Genomic DNA, 13331 nt, shown 5'->3' with positions numbered 1-13331 from the left:
ATGACAACAGGATTCTGTTGCTTGGAAAATAAAATTCATTTTGGTCTTGCTTTCTCCTGCTCTCTCAAGTTCTCTTTACATGGCATAGAGGCACTTTGTGTGTGTGTGTATAAATTACACTCTCAATATCACACTATATACACTAATTGCTATATACATTACTTTTAAAGAATAGTTAACATAAGAATATTCACTCGTCTTGTCTGATAATATGAATGGAGCTTGATAATGTATTTCCTTTTTGGTATTTTATTACTTTTAAAAAAATGGAGCTAGAAGTGTAACTCAGGAGAGTATTCGCAAGGACCTAGGTTTGATCTTCAGTACTTAAAAAAAATTTCAAAACCAAAAATTTTATACCACTGAAGACGTAGAAGAATCATGATTCATTTATTATTTTTATTATTATGTGGCCATATTTAACATCTTTTTTAAAAATGGAAAGCAGGAAGAAAAGACTGTTAGTTTAGTAATTCTCCTGGCGTAGCATTCTCCCTTCTACCCTGTTAATTGTGTTATTGTTTGTAATGCTGGAACAGAACAACAGCAGTTATTGTTTTCCTTGTCTGTCAATCATTGTTGCTGGCTCTTTGCAGTACCAAATCCTCAGATATTTGACACCACTTGCAGCAACAACTTGCGTGGGTCTTATGGGTAGTGGACTGGAAACTGAGCCACTTCTATCTCTGGGCTGCTTCCTTGCTTGCTTGTTTATAGAGGATAGAGGAAATGAAATTTACTTGCTTTGAGAGGAGAGAGAGAGAGAGAGACTTTGCTTTCAGAGATATCTGTGTCTTCTTAGTTTTCTGCTGCTTCTTGCTGGTGCGTCCTGCATCCTGTGAACTAAGGGTGCGTCTACCTAAGGTGCTTTAGTGATGTGTCTCAGTTCTCCGCTCTGCGATCTGCCTTACGCCGCTTTCTGCTAGCTGTTGTGCCGCTTCTTTCTACTAGCTGCTGCTTCTGTTTTTTCTTTATTCTTGCCCTATTCCTGCTAGCTGCTGTGTTCTTCTTTCTACTAGCTGCTGTGCTTTTCCCTACCAGTTGCCACGCCGCTTCTTTCTGCTAGTTGCTGCTGCGTTTCTTTCTACTAGCTGCTGCCGTCTAGCTGCCTCACTCTGCCTACGCTTATATCACCTCCAGGAGGCAGAGAGCAGGGCCACGCCTCTTACGCAAAGATTAGCAAGACACTAGATGTCCGAGCAGGCACCATTAGGAGTGCTTGAGAACACATGCGCATACATTGTGTGCTGGACGATAAATCACCTGAGTGTGCTTATGTCAATTAACCTCCTCCCTGCCGATGTGATCAGGCGCCATTCTGGCAGTCAACATGGCACAGCCCCCAACAAATCATGGGAAGAGATACCACTGCAATTATGGAGTGATGCATATGGCTCAAAGCCACACCTCCTGGTGCTGGGAAAGATCCTTTAGCAGAAGAGAACATAGTGAGGTGACTACATGGCCAAGCTTTGCCCCGGATAGACACATAATTAGATTGGATTACTAAGATTGGGATGTAAACCCAGCAAGAAAGAATCTGCAAATACTTTTAGATGTGATTTCACCAGTCTTGTGTTTTAAATTTGTCTCTTGGTTGAATGAAACATATGTTCATGTAATTTTTTCTATAAGTTATTTTTTCCATGCCCATATATAAGAATATTTTTATGCTATATCTACATATCACAAACAATTTCGCTTGGAATAAAGCTATTGAATCCTTACTTTCTTCTCTCAATACTGTCTCCATATGACCTTTTCACTTCTGACTCTGAGTTTACATGCTTTCCAATTGGCACAAGTCTCATGACAATCCCATGAATCAACAGACACTTGAGGAATATTAATAAACAATTTTTTATTTACAATCACTACAAAGAACTTCAGCAAGAAGGGAAATAAGTTTAGGAAATAAGTTGAGTGAACATTTTAGCATAACAATCTGGGACCAGATATTAAGGCAGAAACATCAAGCTTATGAACACCATTGCTTTCTAACAACTGGACTGTACTCAAAATAGGATAATGGAAATACATGTTCTTAAAGCATTTCCACAGGAAATGTTCATATTTTATGACTTTCTAAATCATTTAGCAATTATATATGCTACATTAACTAAAACACAGGTATTCCTTATTGCACACTTCAAAGTTGGAAGGCTACATTAGCTTAAGTGGTGATCATTATTTAAAAGGAGAATGATAGTTTAGATTTTTTGGCTCAACAATACAGACTGCCAAGGCAGCTTACTTCTAAAAATAAACCCTTAAGACTTTTGGATTTCAAAGCCAATAATGCCTTTACAACACAAGGAAGAGTGCACAGTCCACATTCTGACTAAGTGTCAGAGGTCATGGTTACAGGCTGTTTTAGAGCCTGTGAACAGTCCTGGCTACTGCTCTGAGAGGCAGATGAAGGCTCATCTCTAGAGCCTGAAGGTGTCAAGTTTCTTGCAGCAGGTGACGGTGAGTAGTCTTGGGGACCATGGGTTGGGGGTGGTACTTGGATACCAGGAATGAAGTACTCTCTTGGACCAAATGAAACTAAAGGTCTAAGTGGTTTGGGTCCTGGTAAAAATTCCCGAGGGTCAAGAGACAGATCCTGTTTTCCAGGTGGAACACCTGGTGCATATTCTCTTAAGCATATTGGTGGATGCACACCAGGACCTGGAAAATAAAAAGGAAGTTATGTAAATACCCAAAATGTATAAATGAGGATGATTTCAAGTATGTTAATATAGTTTCTCATCATTTCTCCCAAGCCTAGAAAATCAAGTGGTGACATCCTGCCTTGACAGGAGAGGCAAACTGAGCTTGAACAAATTTAGCTTACAGCCTATGGCCAACCAGCCATGAAGCAACATATGAAGGATTTAAGCATGGCTCTACTTTGCTCCAGGATTGTCATTTTTGTATCCCCACCATATAATGGCAGAATTATTTCTACCTCAAAAGACCTCCATTTTTATTTGGAAGTACTATATACCATGACAAGAGGATAGATTATGAAATAAGAACTTCATTGCATCAAAGAAATTTTGATAAAAGAAAATGCCACAGTCTACTACTGTATCAATTAAAAATTCATGGTGTATTTCAGCATGGACCTTATACATGCCATCAGAATCAAGGTGCATGCCCTCCTGGAAAAGGCCTTCCACAGCCACCTAATCAACTCAGCAACATTTATGAGGTCAGTGTTAAATCCTCCTTAACACTTCTCTCTGAATTTTCTCAAGGTGAGGAGGGTTTGACTTTTCCTCTTCTATATTCTGTAACCTATTGCTTATGCTTCTATCATGGGTGGTTACGACTTCATGATGTAGGCTGTACATATCTGTGACATTGTCCGACTCATGCATTGCAGTACTTAGCCACTGATTTCCAACAAACATCTGCATAAGTAATTTTTCTGGTTTTCCTGTACATAGCCGCTTTCCTTGTCTATGAGAGAGAGCTACTGCCTATCTCGGTATAAGATATTGTAGTGCCTGCCCCATGTTCCCCAAGAAACAGGAGGAAAACCTAAAAAGTACTAAGTCACCTTTGTCCCTGCACTGTAAAGCTCAGAGATAGCAACTGGTTTAGTAAGGAACAGAAAGAAAAGATAAATATGATTTACAGGTCAATCAGTAGTGTTCAGATCATCATACCAAATGGTGGAGGTCCAAAAGGTCCACCGAGCTGAAGTGGCCAAGGAAGTGGCCCAGGAAGTGGCCGAGGTGGTGGTCTATATCGAACAGGTGGTGGTAGGGGCCCTCCCACAGGGGAGCCCATGAGAGATACCCCTGGGAAACGAGGGGGCCCTTTGGTAGCCATATTAACCTGTAATTTAAGATTTGAGAGCAGTTAGTTTTAAAATTCCTGTATATTAAGACAAAGTACCAACCACGTAAATGCCAAAACCCAGGACATGCACCTGTCCAGAGAGCACCATCAGTGCAACAAAACTCTATCACTCCCACACGTTCCCATCGTCAGCTGACAGAAGTTAGAAGAATACTGTAAGAGCTAGCAGCGAGTTACCGATTATATCTGCATGGGAAAGGGAAAGGCAAGAAGACTGGTAGAAGGTATTGACGGGTGATTTCTGACCAGTACGCCATGCTCTATACACTACAGCCGATTTCAAAGGGAGCCCCCTCCCCCACCACAGCTCTTTCATCACAATAGCTCAAGACTTGCATATTAAGAAGGTACAGAACATAATGGAAACTCCATTCTCTATGCATCCAATAACAGCTATTATTCAGAATATCTTCAGCAAGCCTTTCATATGTCATTCAAATTCCCAGAACTTTTAGTGTCTTATTTTAACTAAGTGGGAACTGAGGCAAATTTGCTGAAGGTCTCAGTGCATGTAAAAGGCCTGGCTTGAACTCAATCCCAGGTTTGCCTCTAAGCTAAGCTCTTCCCACCTCTACTCCTCTCTATCAAAGGGTGTCTACTCTCTTTAAAGCCTTCAACTGAGAAAGGGTTTGGGGTCTTATCTAAGGTGCCCTTAGATAAAAAGATTTCTCAAAAAATGTATATTCCTGGTACAGACATACAAGAACTCGCAAGTGTTTTCGAACATGATACTATATACACAAATTAGAAAGACAATGCTTTAATATTTACTTTCATTTACAGTACACCATATGAGATAATGACTATTTCCTAGGAGAAGTGGGTTGGAAACTAAGCAGTTAAATTTGTATTTTAATACAGAGCAGCCGAAGACCTACCAGATAAACAGCTACACAAGTTACTAAAGAATGCACTCATGTGAACAAATGAGTCTATTGCTTGGGAGTGGCTCAACAGGTCATTTCACATTATCATTATTCACTGAAATACTATTTCACTACTAGAAAATTACCCATCTAATTTAAATCACTCAAAATCAGGTTTGCCTCCTACTGTACAAATGGAGGAACTCCTAAACACCATACTCCCAAGGATAATAATGATGAATTATGTAATGTATAATGAATTTACTTTGGTTACTACATTCAACACAAAATACAATGTGAAGTTGGAGTGATGAGTTTTCACATTCTGACGTTAATGATGGTTACACACACTTCAGCAACACTCCCAAGTTAAGGAGAAAAGTACGGTCAGTATTGCATGCAGTTTAAGGCAAACAAGGTCAATGCCATGCTCCTCATATCCTTCCCAGAAATACACAGAATAGAAGCCCCATTCAGTCCTCAACCTCTAAGTACTTACTGCTATTGGATGCTCAGCCAAAGAAGTAACAGTGGGAACTGTTCATGGGGAACTGTTCATGGGTTCATGGGGAATGGTTTGCTTTTCAAAAATCAAATGCGGAAGCACAAGGAGAACACAATCAGGGATGATGTAAAGAGCAAGTGCTGTAGGAAAGCGAATGTTCCTGCATGACCTCATGATTCACAATGCCTGCAGAATTTACCTTGCCTTCATCCATCACCTTGGCTGGAGAAGAGCTCCTGGAGCTGCTGTTCACGGGAGCTGGACCACGTCCCGGGTCTGTTTGAGGTCAGAGAATGAATTTAGAATCATTCCAACGTGAAAAGAATAAATATCCTGCATCCACAATCCTAGAGTCTTTGAAAGGACTTGGCCCCTTACCAGAGGCAAAGCGTTTCCCAGATGCTTCAGGAGACCATCGAGGACAAGGAAAAGTTCCATCCATTGACCCTTGGGAAAGAAAGAACAGAGTCCTTGCATGTATTTTGCAGAAGATGGAAACCAATTGTGGGCAGGTCAGGGTTCAACAATAACTAGAAAGCAACATTAAAGACTGGTTGCCCAATATATAAGTCACAATTTATGCAGAGACTTAAGTAAGTAATAAAGAAATGCCTTGGATTGAAAGACCAGGAGGAGCCCTGCACATTAAAAGTACTGGTCCTGAACTTCAAGCTATAGACTTGAAGTATGTAGGCTGGCTTTTCTTCACTCTGTGTAACCTGACTTCCAATCTTACCAACTATAGACATATTTAAAATTGGAAATAACACTCAGTATTTTCACATTATTATAATGACAATGGAAATATAACACCGCATAGAGTTTTAAGGCTACTTTTAGAATATTTGAAAAGGAACACCATAGAGAGTTAATTTAAAGATAAACGCTTACACTTCACAGTGTAAAATTGTAAAGAAAAAAAAAATAATACAGGGACCTCCAGGAATAAAAACGTCTCTATTCTACAGCAGAGTTTACAGCACACTATTTATCCAATAAGACAAAATAAGAAATTTTCTTCTATATATATACAGGCCCACATTCTATAATGTTTTCAATAGAATACTCAAAAGAGGGGAATAAAAACCCTTGAAACAGTTTATTGAAAGCAACATGTGAATGCTCACCAAATTCACTTCTACCCATATCTCTTCCATTCAGAGTAGCAGAGACAGGTCTCCCAGCTGGCTCTGCTGTCAATGAAGGGGAACGTTCTCCAGCACTCACAGGGGATGGGCCAAAACACCCATTCTGGCTCAGTGGACCTAAGGACAACAATGCCTTGTTCCCACTTAAAAGCAGCCTTTACACTGCCCACCCTTTAGCAAGTCATTCAGATTATTTCATAACCATTACACACAGAAATAAAAAGAAATTTACATACATTCTACACCAAGAAATAGTCTACCTCCCCTTACAAAGTGCTCCCTACCTCTCTGGGGAGGGTGTTGTGTCTCTGCTCTTCCCACCATTGGTCTTATAATCACCGGTTCATCTTGCCGCATTGCCATCCTATGGGTCATTTCCAATAATCTTGAATATTGAGAAAGAATGGACTTAAATGTGAAACAGTAATCTACTCCTTCTTAGATACCATCCAGCAGTCTTAAAACACTATAAAACATACAGGAAGATATCAAAATCACATACTTGTGTCTCAAATTAGCAGCTTCCCTTCTCTCTTCAGCTATAGCTCTTTCTGCAGCACGAGCTTTGAGCTATTAGAGAAAGAAATATTCAAATTCGGTTGTGTAGGCTATACACAAAATAAGAAAAGGGGGAGAAAAGTCTTACCCAGTTATCATGAGCTTTCTTCTCATTAGCGGCAATCTGAAAAAGACAACACATTAAAAAAAAAATGTTTAGGGACTCATTATACTAGCCTATAATGGTCTGTATTAGATATCAAAAAATTCTGCAACTACACAACAGTATTAATCACTACCTGATTCTTAAATGAGCGCTCTGCTTTCTGTATTTCTTCCTCCATTTCTTCAATTCTGCGCCTAAAAATTATACTTGGTTTTATTAGTCAAAACAATTGAATATAATCTGAAACAATCTGACCTTGTTCCCTTTATTGTGTCAGCTATACTTTTAAAGACTTCATCATACATAAACACACTTTATCTAGTTATACCAATCATGTGAGATCAAAATTAACATTACACCCAGTTGCAATGGCACACACCTGTAATCCCAGTGACTTGGGAGACTGAGGCAGGAGGATCACAAGTTTGAGGCCAGCCTCAGCAATTTAGTGAGAATCTAGGCAACTTAGACCCTGTCTCAAAGTAAAAAAAGGTCTGGGGATATAGCTCAGTGGTTAAGCGTCCCTGGGTCCAATCCCCAGGATCAATCAATCAATCAATAAATAACTATATAAAACCTAATACTATCTAATTGCTTCCTAACTTAACTGCAAGAGATTCTGAATTGATAAATTATAATTTCCTTAACTGTTCATCAATGTGTTCTCAAATAATTTTGCTAGGCATATATTCTTCCTTAAAACTTTTCTTTTTTAAAATTATATCCATAGATTTCACAGCTCTATCAAATGGCACACTAATGGTTTTAAAACATCACGTAGCAAACTGCTTTCTTAAAGAATTACTCCAACATACAAAACCCTCAGAACTGTTTGCATGAACCAAGTTCCCATATGGTCTTGCCACCATTTGGGTATAAGTCAATTTTTGTTAACATTTTCCATTTCTTCAATTGAAATTTATTTTTCTTCTGTGTGAATTGAATGTATTCATATCCTCTCATTACTTCTACTTCTGTGCTCTTTTCTTCTACATCATGTCAAATCAGATTCAAAAGAAAGCTAACACCAGAGTTCATTAGACATTGAACTCACCTGTAAGTTTTAACTTCCTGTGCCGCCAAAACTGCCTTTTCCTCTGCAGCTGACAGCCGCTTTGCTCTTTCTTGTCTCTCATACTCTTCTCGACTCAGTTTCCTAAAAATAAACCAGTTTTCAAGTCAAACTTTCTCTTTTCCCCTAGCAGTGTGTATGACTGCTCTATTCAAATGTCACTTCCCACCCTTCTCTAACATGCTTAGGATTATAAAATAGGAAGGAAATCAAACCTGCAATTAAGGAAATAAAAACTTGCAAATCACTTACATTTTCTAACTTCTGCTCTTAATTCTCTAATTACCAGTAAATAAAACAAATGTAAAAACAATATGTGCCCCAAGGGCTAGCCTCCTAGGCTCAAGATGATGAAAACTCACTTTACTTCTAAGTGGAAAGTCAGGACTGATCAACCTAACACAAACATATCAGGATAAAGCAGGGGAGAATTCTTTGTCATTTCTGCCACGGCTAAGTACATCTTTGTCATGCAGAATTTGTTTCCCAATCCAAGACTGGTGCCAAGATAGAGTCAGTCAGAGAGAAAGCTTCTCTGAACATGTCTTCTAACCATACAATTCACCACAGAACATTTTCACACTTCAAACACCAATTTCAAAAGAATTGTGATTAAGCAAAAAGGCAAATCTGAGTTGTGACAATGTCTATCAACCAGAAAAAGAATCCACACTGACCCATGATCAGGATATTATCTACTGACAACAAGTTTTAACTTTGATCATGAAAATCAAGACATTCATCTACTATAACAAAGGTAGACACATTTAACGGTTTAAATACCTTCTGCTCTCCTTGCACTGCTTTAGCCATAGGTCTAATTCAAAAGATAAGTAACTTGAAACTTAATTTTCCATGAATCAGAAGGAAAATTAGAAGAATTATAGTAGCCAAATAGAAAAGGGGTTTATGTATGTAGTCTTTTATAACTGCTCATTTAATTCAGCAAATATTTTGAGTGTCTGTAATATACTAGTTACCTTGTAAAATGCTGAAGAAGAAAGGAGCTCACTGTTTAAGATATAAATGATGACTCGGCTGGGATTGTGGCTCAGTGCTAAAGCGCTTGCCTACCATGTGTGAGGTATTGGACTCGATTGTCAGCACCACATATAGAGAAATGAATAAAATAAAGGTCCGTCGACATTTTAAAGGGAAACAAATATAAATGATGACTAAAGGAATATAATACCTTCCCTCTGACTCTGCCTTAAGAAGGAATGTGGAAAAAACTGAGTCTTGAGGAAGAGGAGAGAGAATTTAGTCTCCAATGATCAATGAACTAGCCTGAGAGCACTAAGAACAATCAAACCACCTTGAGAAGAATACACAGAATGTGTTTGAAGGGATCAGAGTTGATAAGGCAGGGAAGATATGTGTATGTGGCCAAGATCCATTAGAAAAAGGAATCTCAGACACACAATTAAGGCTGGCATTAAGGAATCACTGTGGCTTTACATAGTCTGGGAAGTAAAGCCAAGATTATGAATTTCATCAAAGGAATAGAAACTCCAAAACTAAAAATTAGTTGGGATTACCTATAAAATTAGTGGCCTACCTATACTCCCAAATACTCGGGAGGCAGACGCAGAAGGATCAGATTGAAGATAGCTTGGAAAACACAGTGAAACCCTGTCCTTCATAACAAGAGCAAGGAAGCGGGGGATATAGCCAATGGTAGAGCACACGCTCAACATTCTGGTTTGAGCTTGTGGTTCCCACAGAAAAAACAAACACCTGAAAAAGGCTGGGGTTGTGCTTCAGTGCTACAGTGCTTGTCTCACCAAGTGGGACACTGGGTTCCATCCTCAACACCACATGAAATAAATAAACAAAATCAAGGTATTGTGTCCATCTACTACTACAACAGTATTTTTTTAAAAACCTGAAATATGGTAACTGAAATTAATAACTCATTAATGAATGATTTTAGCAGCAGACTTGAGAAGTAAAGTAAATCTTAGCACTTTTAACTAGGTCAGAAGTAAATATCCAAAATGAAGCAAATTCTGAATGTGGGAGGCAGGGGAAATCAACTTCTAACATGTTTTACTGAAATGAGAAGAGAGAATGAGGTAAAATTAACATTTAGAAAAAGACCCCAAAATTCAAGAGATGGTTAGTGGTCCTGAGTTGCATAAATGCAAGAGGTAAGGGGGTGTGGGGAGGACTACACCTAGGCACTACCTGATACATCTGTTAAAAAGCCAGAGAGAAAAGACTACAGGAACTAGGGCAAGGGTGAGACATTTGACAAAGGAAACAACAATGATAATGGACTCCTTAAAGAAAAATTTTAAAACACAAGGTAATTAATTGGCTATCTTGAAAGTGCTAAACTAAGTAACAGTCAAAATTCAGCAACCAGAAGAAAGATCCTTTAAAAATGGAAACTGGTTTTAACTCTGAGCAGGAAGCTTAGAAAGTCCACCTACTATAATACACATTATAAAAGTAGCAATATTTAATGGATAAAAATGCTATTCTCTGTTTATCCTTATACTACACTCTGATACACTCATCAAACATATCACTAAAGGACAATGTTCGAACAGAAAGAAAGTAATTTCAAAGGAGAGACCTACAATGTAGGATGAAGAACTACAGAAAATGTAAATATGTGTATAAATTGAATGCATGGTGAATGAATGTCTTGTGGCGTTTGTAGTATATGAAGTGCTCACATCCATTACCACGACAGTATCTAATCTAATCCAGGAGCTACTTAAGGCACAGAAATAAATAAATCTTCTAATCTATGTTGGGTTTCCATGAAGTACAGGATATACAGCATGGCCTTTAAATTAATAAGAAGTTGAAAACAACAATCTGTGATTACACCAAGCTTACACAGGGGATGAGCAAAACAATTAAAAATATTTAAACTATTCAAAAGATACAAGAAAAAACAGTCATGAAATAGAAAGCTAATTTTTCAAAACTTCAGGCACATATTGACACGGATGGACTAGTATTTTAGAAAGTCCACTCAAGCGGTTGTAAAGAAAATTAATCAGAATTTGAAAGAAGTTATAAAAAGATGCAGGATGAAGACAGGTGATCAGTTAGGTAGTAATAGAAGAGATGACCCAGGCATGAGCTAACAGTGCCTGGGGATGAGTAATGGAGTACAAACCACAGAGCGGGACTGAATGGATTTTGCAGGAATTGAAGAAAAGAATGCTACATTCGACAGCATCACAAAGAAAATCAACTGCCATTTAGGTCATTCAGATTACTAGTAGGGACAGAGAAAAAAGGTATTCTTTAAAAAAAAAACAAGTGATGAAACAAGAAATGTTTCTCTGAAGCCGGTCAAGCATCTAAAACAAAATTTTGAGATTCTAAAGAGGTTGCTTGGAGAGAAAGAATTAGAAACGTTAAGGGTAAGGTTTCAATGTTTAATGGCATTAGGCAGTAGAAGTCAAAAACACCTAAAAAGAGTTAGGTCTGTAAGGTCTGTCTTTGCTTCACAAGACAAAGACTACTACATATATGACGAAGAATAAAATATAGTAGCAAATACAAAATCTGACATAAACAACCTATTATTAGAGAATTCAAATATTTTTGTGGATAAAAACATCAAATGAACTGCCAAATTATATCTTTCCAAAGAAAACTAGCTCAGTGACGTATATATGTCAGAAGATTGATATATAAATAAATACTAAAAACGAGCACTTCTGTAATCAGAACTGCTAAGGTCCTCGTCACAGTTCAATTGTTTAGTGTGAACAGCTGAGATATTCGAGTCCAAAACTTACTTCAATAACACCTTCAGTAAGTAAATTTTATTCCTTTTAGAATTTTTATTCTGAAAAATGCATCCAAATCACTCAGGATTTTAAAGGTCAACAGTTAGAGATATAAGTCCAAAACATATTAGAATCACATGACTGATCACAAGGAAAGGAAACTGAAATAGTGGTGGGATGGGAGGAAGCATGTGGATCTTCAACAGACAGGTATTTCCACATCAGTAACTGTTAGTACCAGTTAGCCACTCCCGCTTCATAGGAAGCTGACAATTGGTTAGATGCAAAGAAAATGCGAGTAATGGGACACAAACCACAAAGGAAACAAATCTCCATTAATTACAACCGAGAGAAACTGTAAATATTCTTTCAAAAAGATAAAATTATCTGTATGAGGTCACAGAGTGATAGCAATAACAAACCTGCGCAGAGCCATCTCATTCTGCCTGTACAGTTCATTTAAAATGTCCACTTTCTGACTCAGAGTTTTGCACTCATCTTGCAGCCCAGCTTTAGCGGATTGGAGTGAACTGCGGTCATCTTCTAATTTCTTTATTTGGTCTGTTAAAAGATAAAACAACTGATCTCTATATGTGTACGAGGACTTGAGAATTTGTTTGAGGGGGCAGTGCTGAGAAAAATGAGAAACAAGAGAGCAAGAAGCCATTCCTTATCTTTCCACAAGAGTTTGAGACTTCCCAGCATATAGCAATTTCATCTTCAGATGAACCCACCTTCTAGGTTATACTTTGCAGACATCGAGGCTCTGAGCTTCAGTTGTAAAAGTTTTAGATCCTCTTCAACTATTGATATTGCAGCTTGTGTCTAAAAATTACAGAGAGAGTCATACTCTTAAAAGTGAGGCGCAGGAAGCATTCACAGGCACTGTGGGACTCTCACAAGGAACTATACCCAAGAGACGTCCATCAGCTGCTTCATTCGAATTTTCACCTTGGCACTCTGGTCACCTGAAAAACAAAAGATGTTAACTGCTTTTCATTCCCTTGCTTTTTAACTCGATATTCTCCCAACATCCCCAACTAAACAATGACCATGTTCAAACACTGAAAGGAAAAAATCAATTGAATGATTGAACGACTGAGTCAATTAAATTCATTGACTCTTAAGAGAATTGCAAGCTTAGATTTAAGAAAAAAAATGAATTCCTAGTTTGTGCAATAAAAATGTGATCTGTGCTAATCTTGCAAGATAAAGCCTTTCTTCTCGCACAGATCTGTCTCCTCCTTCACAAGTAAGTGTCTTATTTAGAAAGATTCAATCCTCTAGTTTATCCTTGAATCTACCAACAGGTGTGGTGTAAAACACTCTATGCAAGCTACATCCAACTTGGGAGAGAACATCTGGAAATGTTTTCCACATCAGTAAATACTGCTACCCCTCCCTCTAGCTTCCTTATAGCCTCTAGCCTCTGTTCTCACAGCCTTAGTTTAAGGCGACAAGCACCT

General features: G+C 38.2%; 3 protein-coding genes across 8 annotated transcripts in view; 1 reads left to right on the top strand and 2 right to left on the bottom strand.

Annotated features, from left to right (window-relative positions):
• The window catches only part of LOC306641562 (uncharacterized protein), a 109473-nt gene that overhangs the window by 15970 nt on the left and 80172 nt on the right, over window positions 1–13331 (top strand). The gene's annotated exons all lie outside the window — the stretch shown is intronic.
• LOC306641532 (transport and Golgi organization protein 1 homolog) overlaps window positions 1–13331 on the bottom strand; it is a 220987-nt gene that overhangs the window by 199732 nt on the left and 7924 nt on the right. The window lies entirely within an intron of this gene.
• On the bottom strand, window positions 1845–13321 carry LOC306641551 (transport and Golgi organization protein 1 homolog). Its single transcript, XM_079106704.1, has 13 exons — window positions 12778–13321; window positions 12600–12690; window positions 12288–12426; window positions 8090–8191; window positions 7169–7229; window positions 7018–7053; window positions 6874–6941; window positions 6656–6756; window positions 6351–6488; window positions 5602–5670; window positions 5423–5499; window positions 3657–3828; window positions 1845–2670 (listed from the first exon to the last, which is right to left on the bottom strand). The coding sequence occupies exons 1-13, from the start codon at window positions 12802–12804 to the stop codon at window positions 2342–2344; spliced, it is 1410 nt and encodes a 469-aa protein (XP_078962830.1). The 5' UTR covers window positions 12805–13321; the 3' UTR covers window positions 1845–2341.

This window comes from Sciurus vulgaris, assembly GCF_902686455.1.
Source record: "Sciurus vulgaris genome assembly, chromosome: 12".
Taxonomy (NCBI): Eukaryota; Metazoa; Chordata; class Mammalia; order Rodentia; family Sciuridae; genus Sciurus; species Sciurus vulgaris.
This window is presented reverse-complemented; position numbering and strand designations above follow the sequence as displayed.

Excerpts from the sequence above, each read along its gene's own strand:
- LOC306641551 (XM_079106704.1), bottom strand. The coding sequence starts at position 12,804 with ATGAAGCAGCTGATGGACGTCTCTTGG. Across the intron at positions 12,691-12,777 it reads AGCTGATGGACGTCTCTTGG|ACACAAGCTGCAATATCAAT; the intron begins GTATAGTTCCTT and ends TGTAATTTTTAG. Across the intron at positions 6,757-6,873 it reads GCTGCTAATTTGAGACACAA|ATTATTGGAAATGACCCATA; the intron begins GTATGTGATTTT and ends TCAATATTCAAG.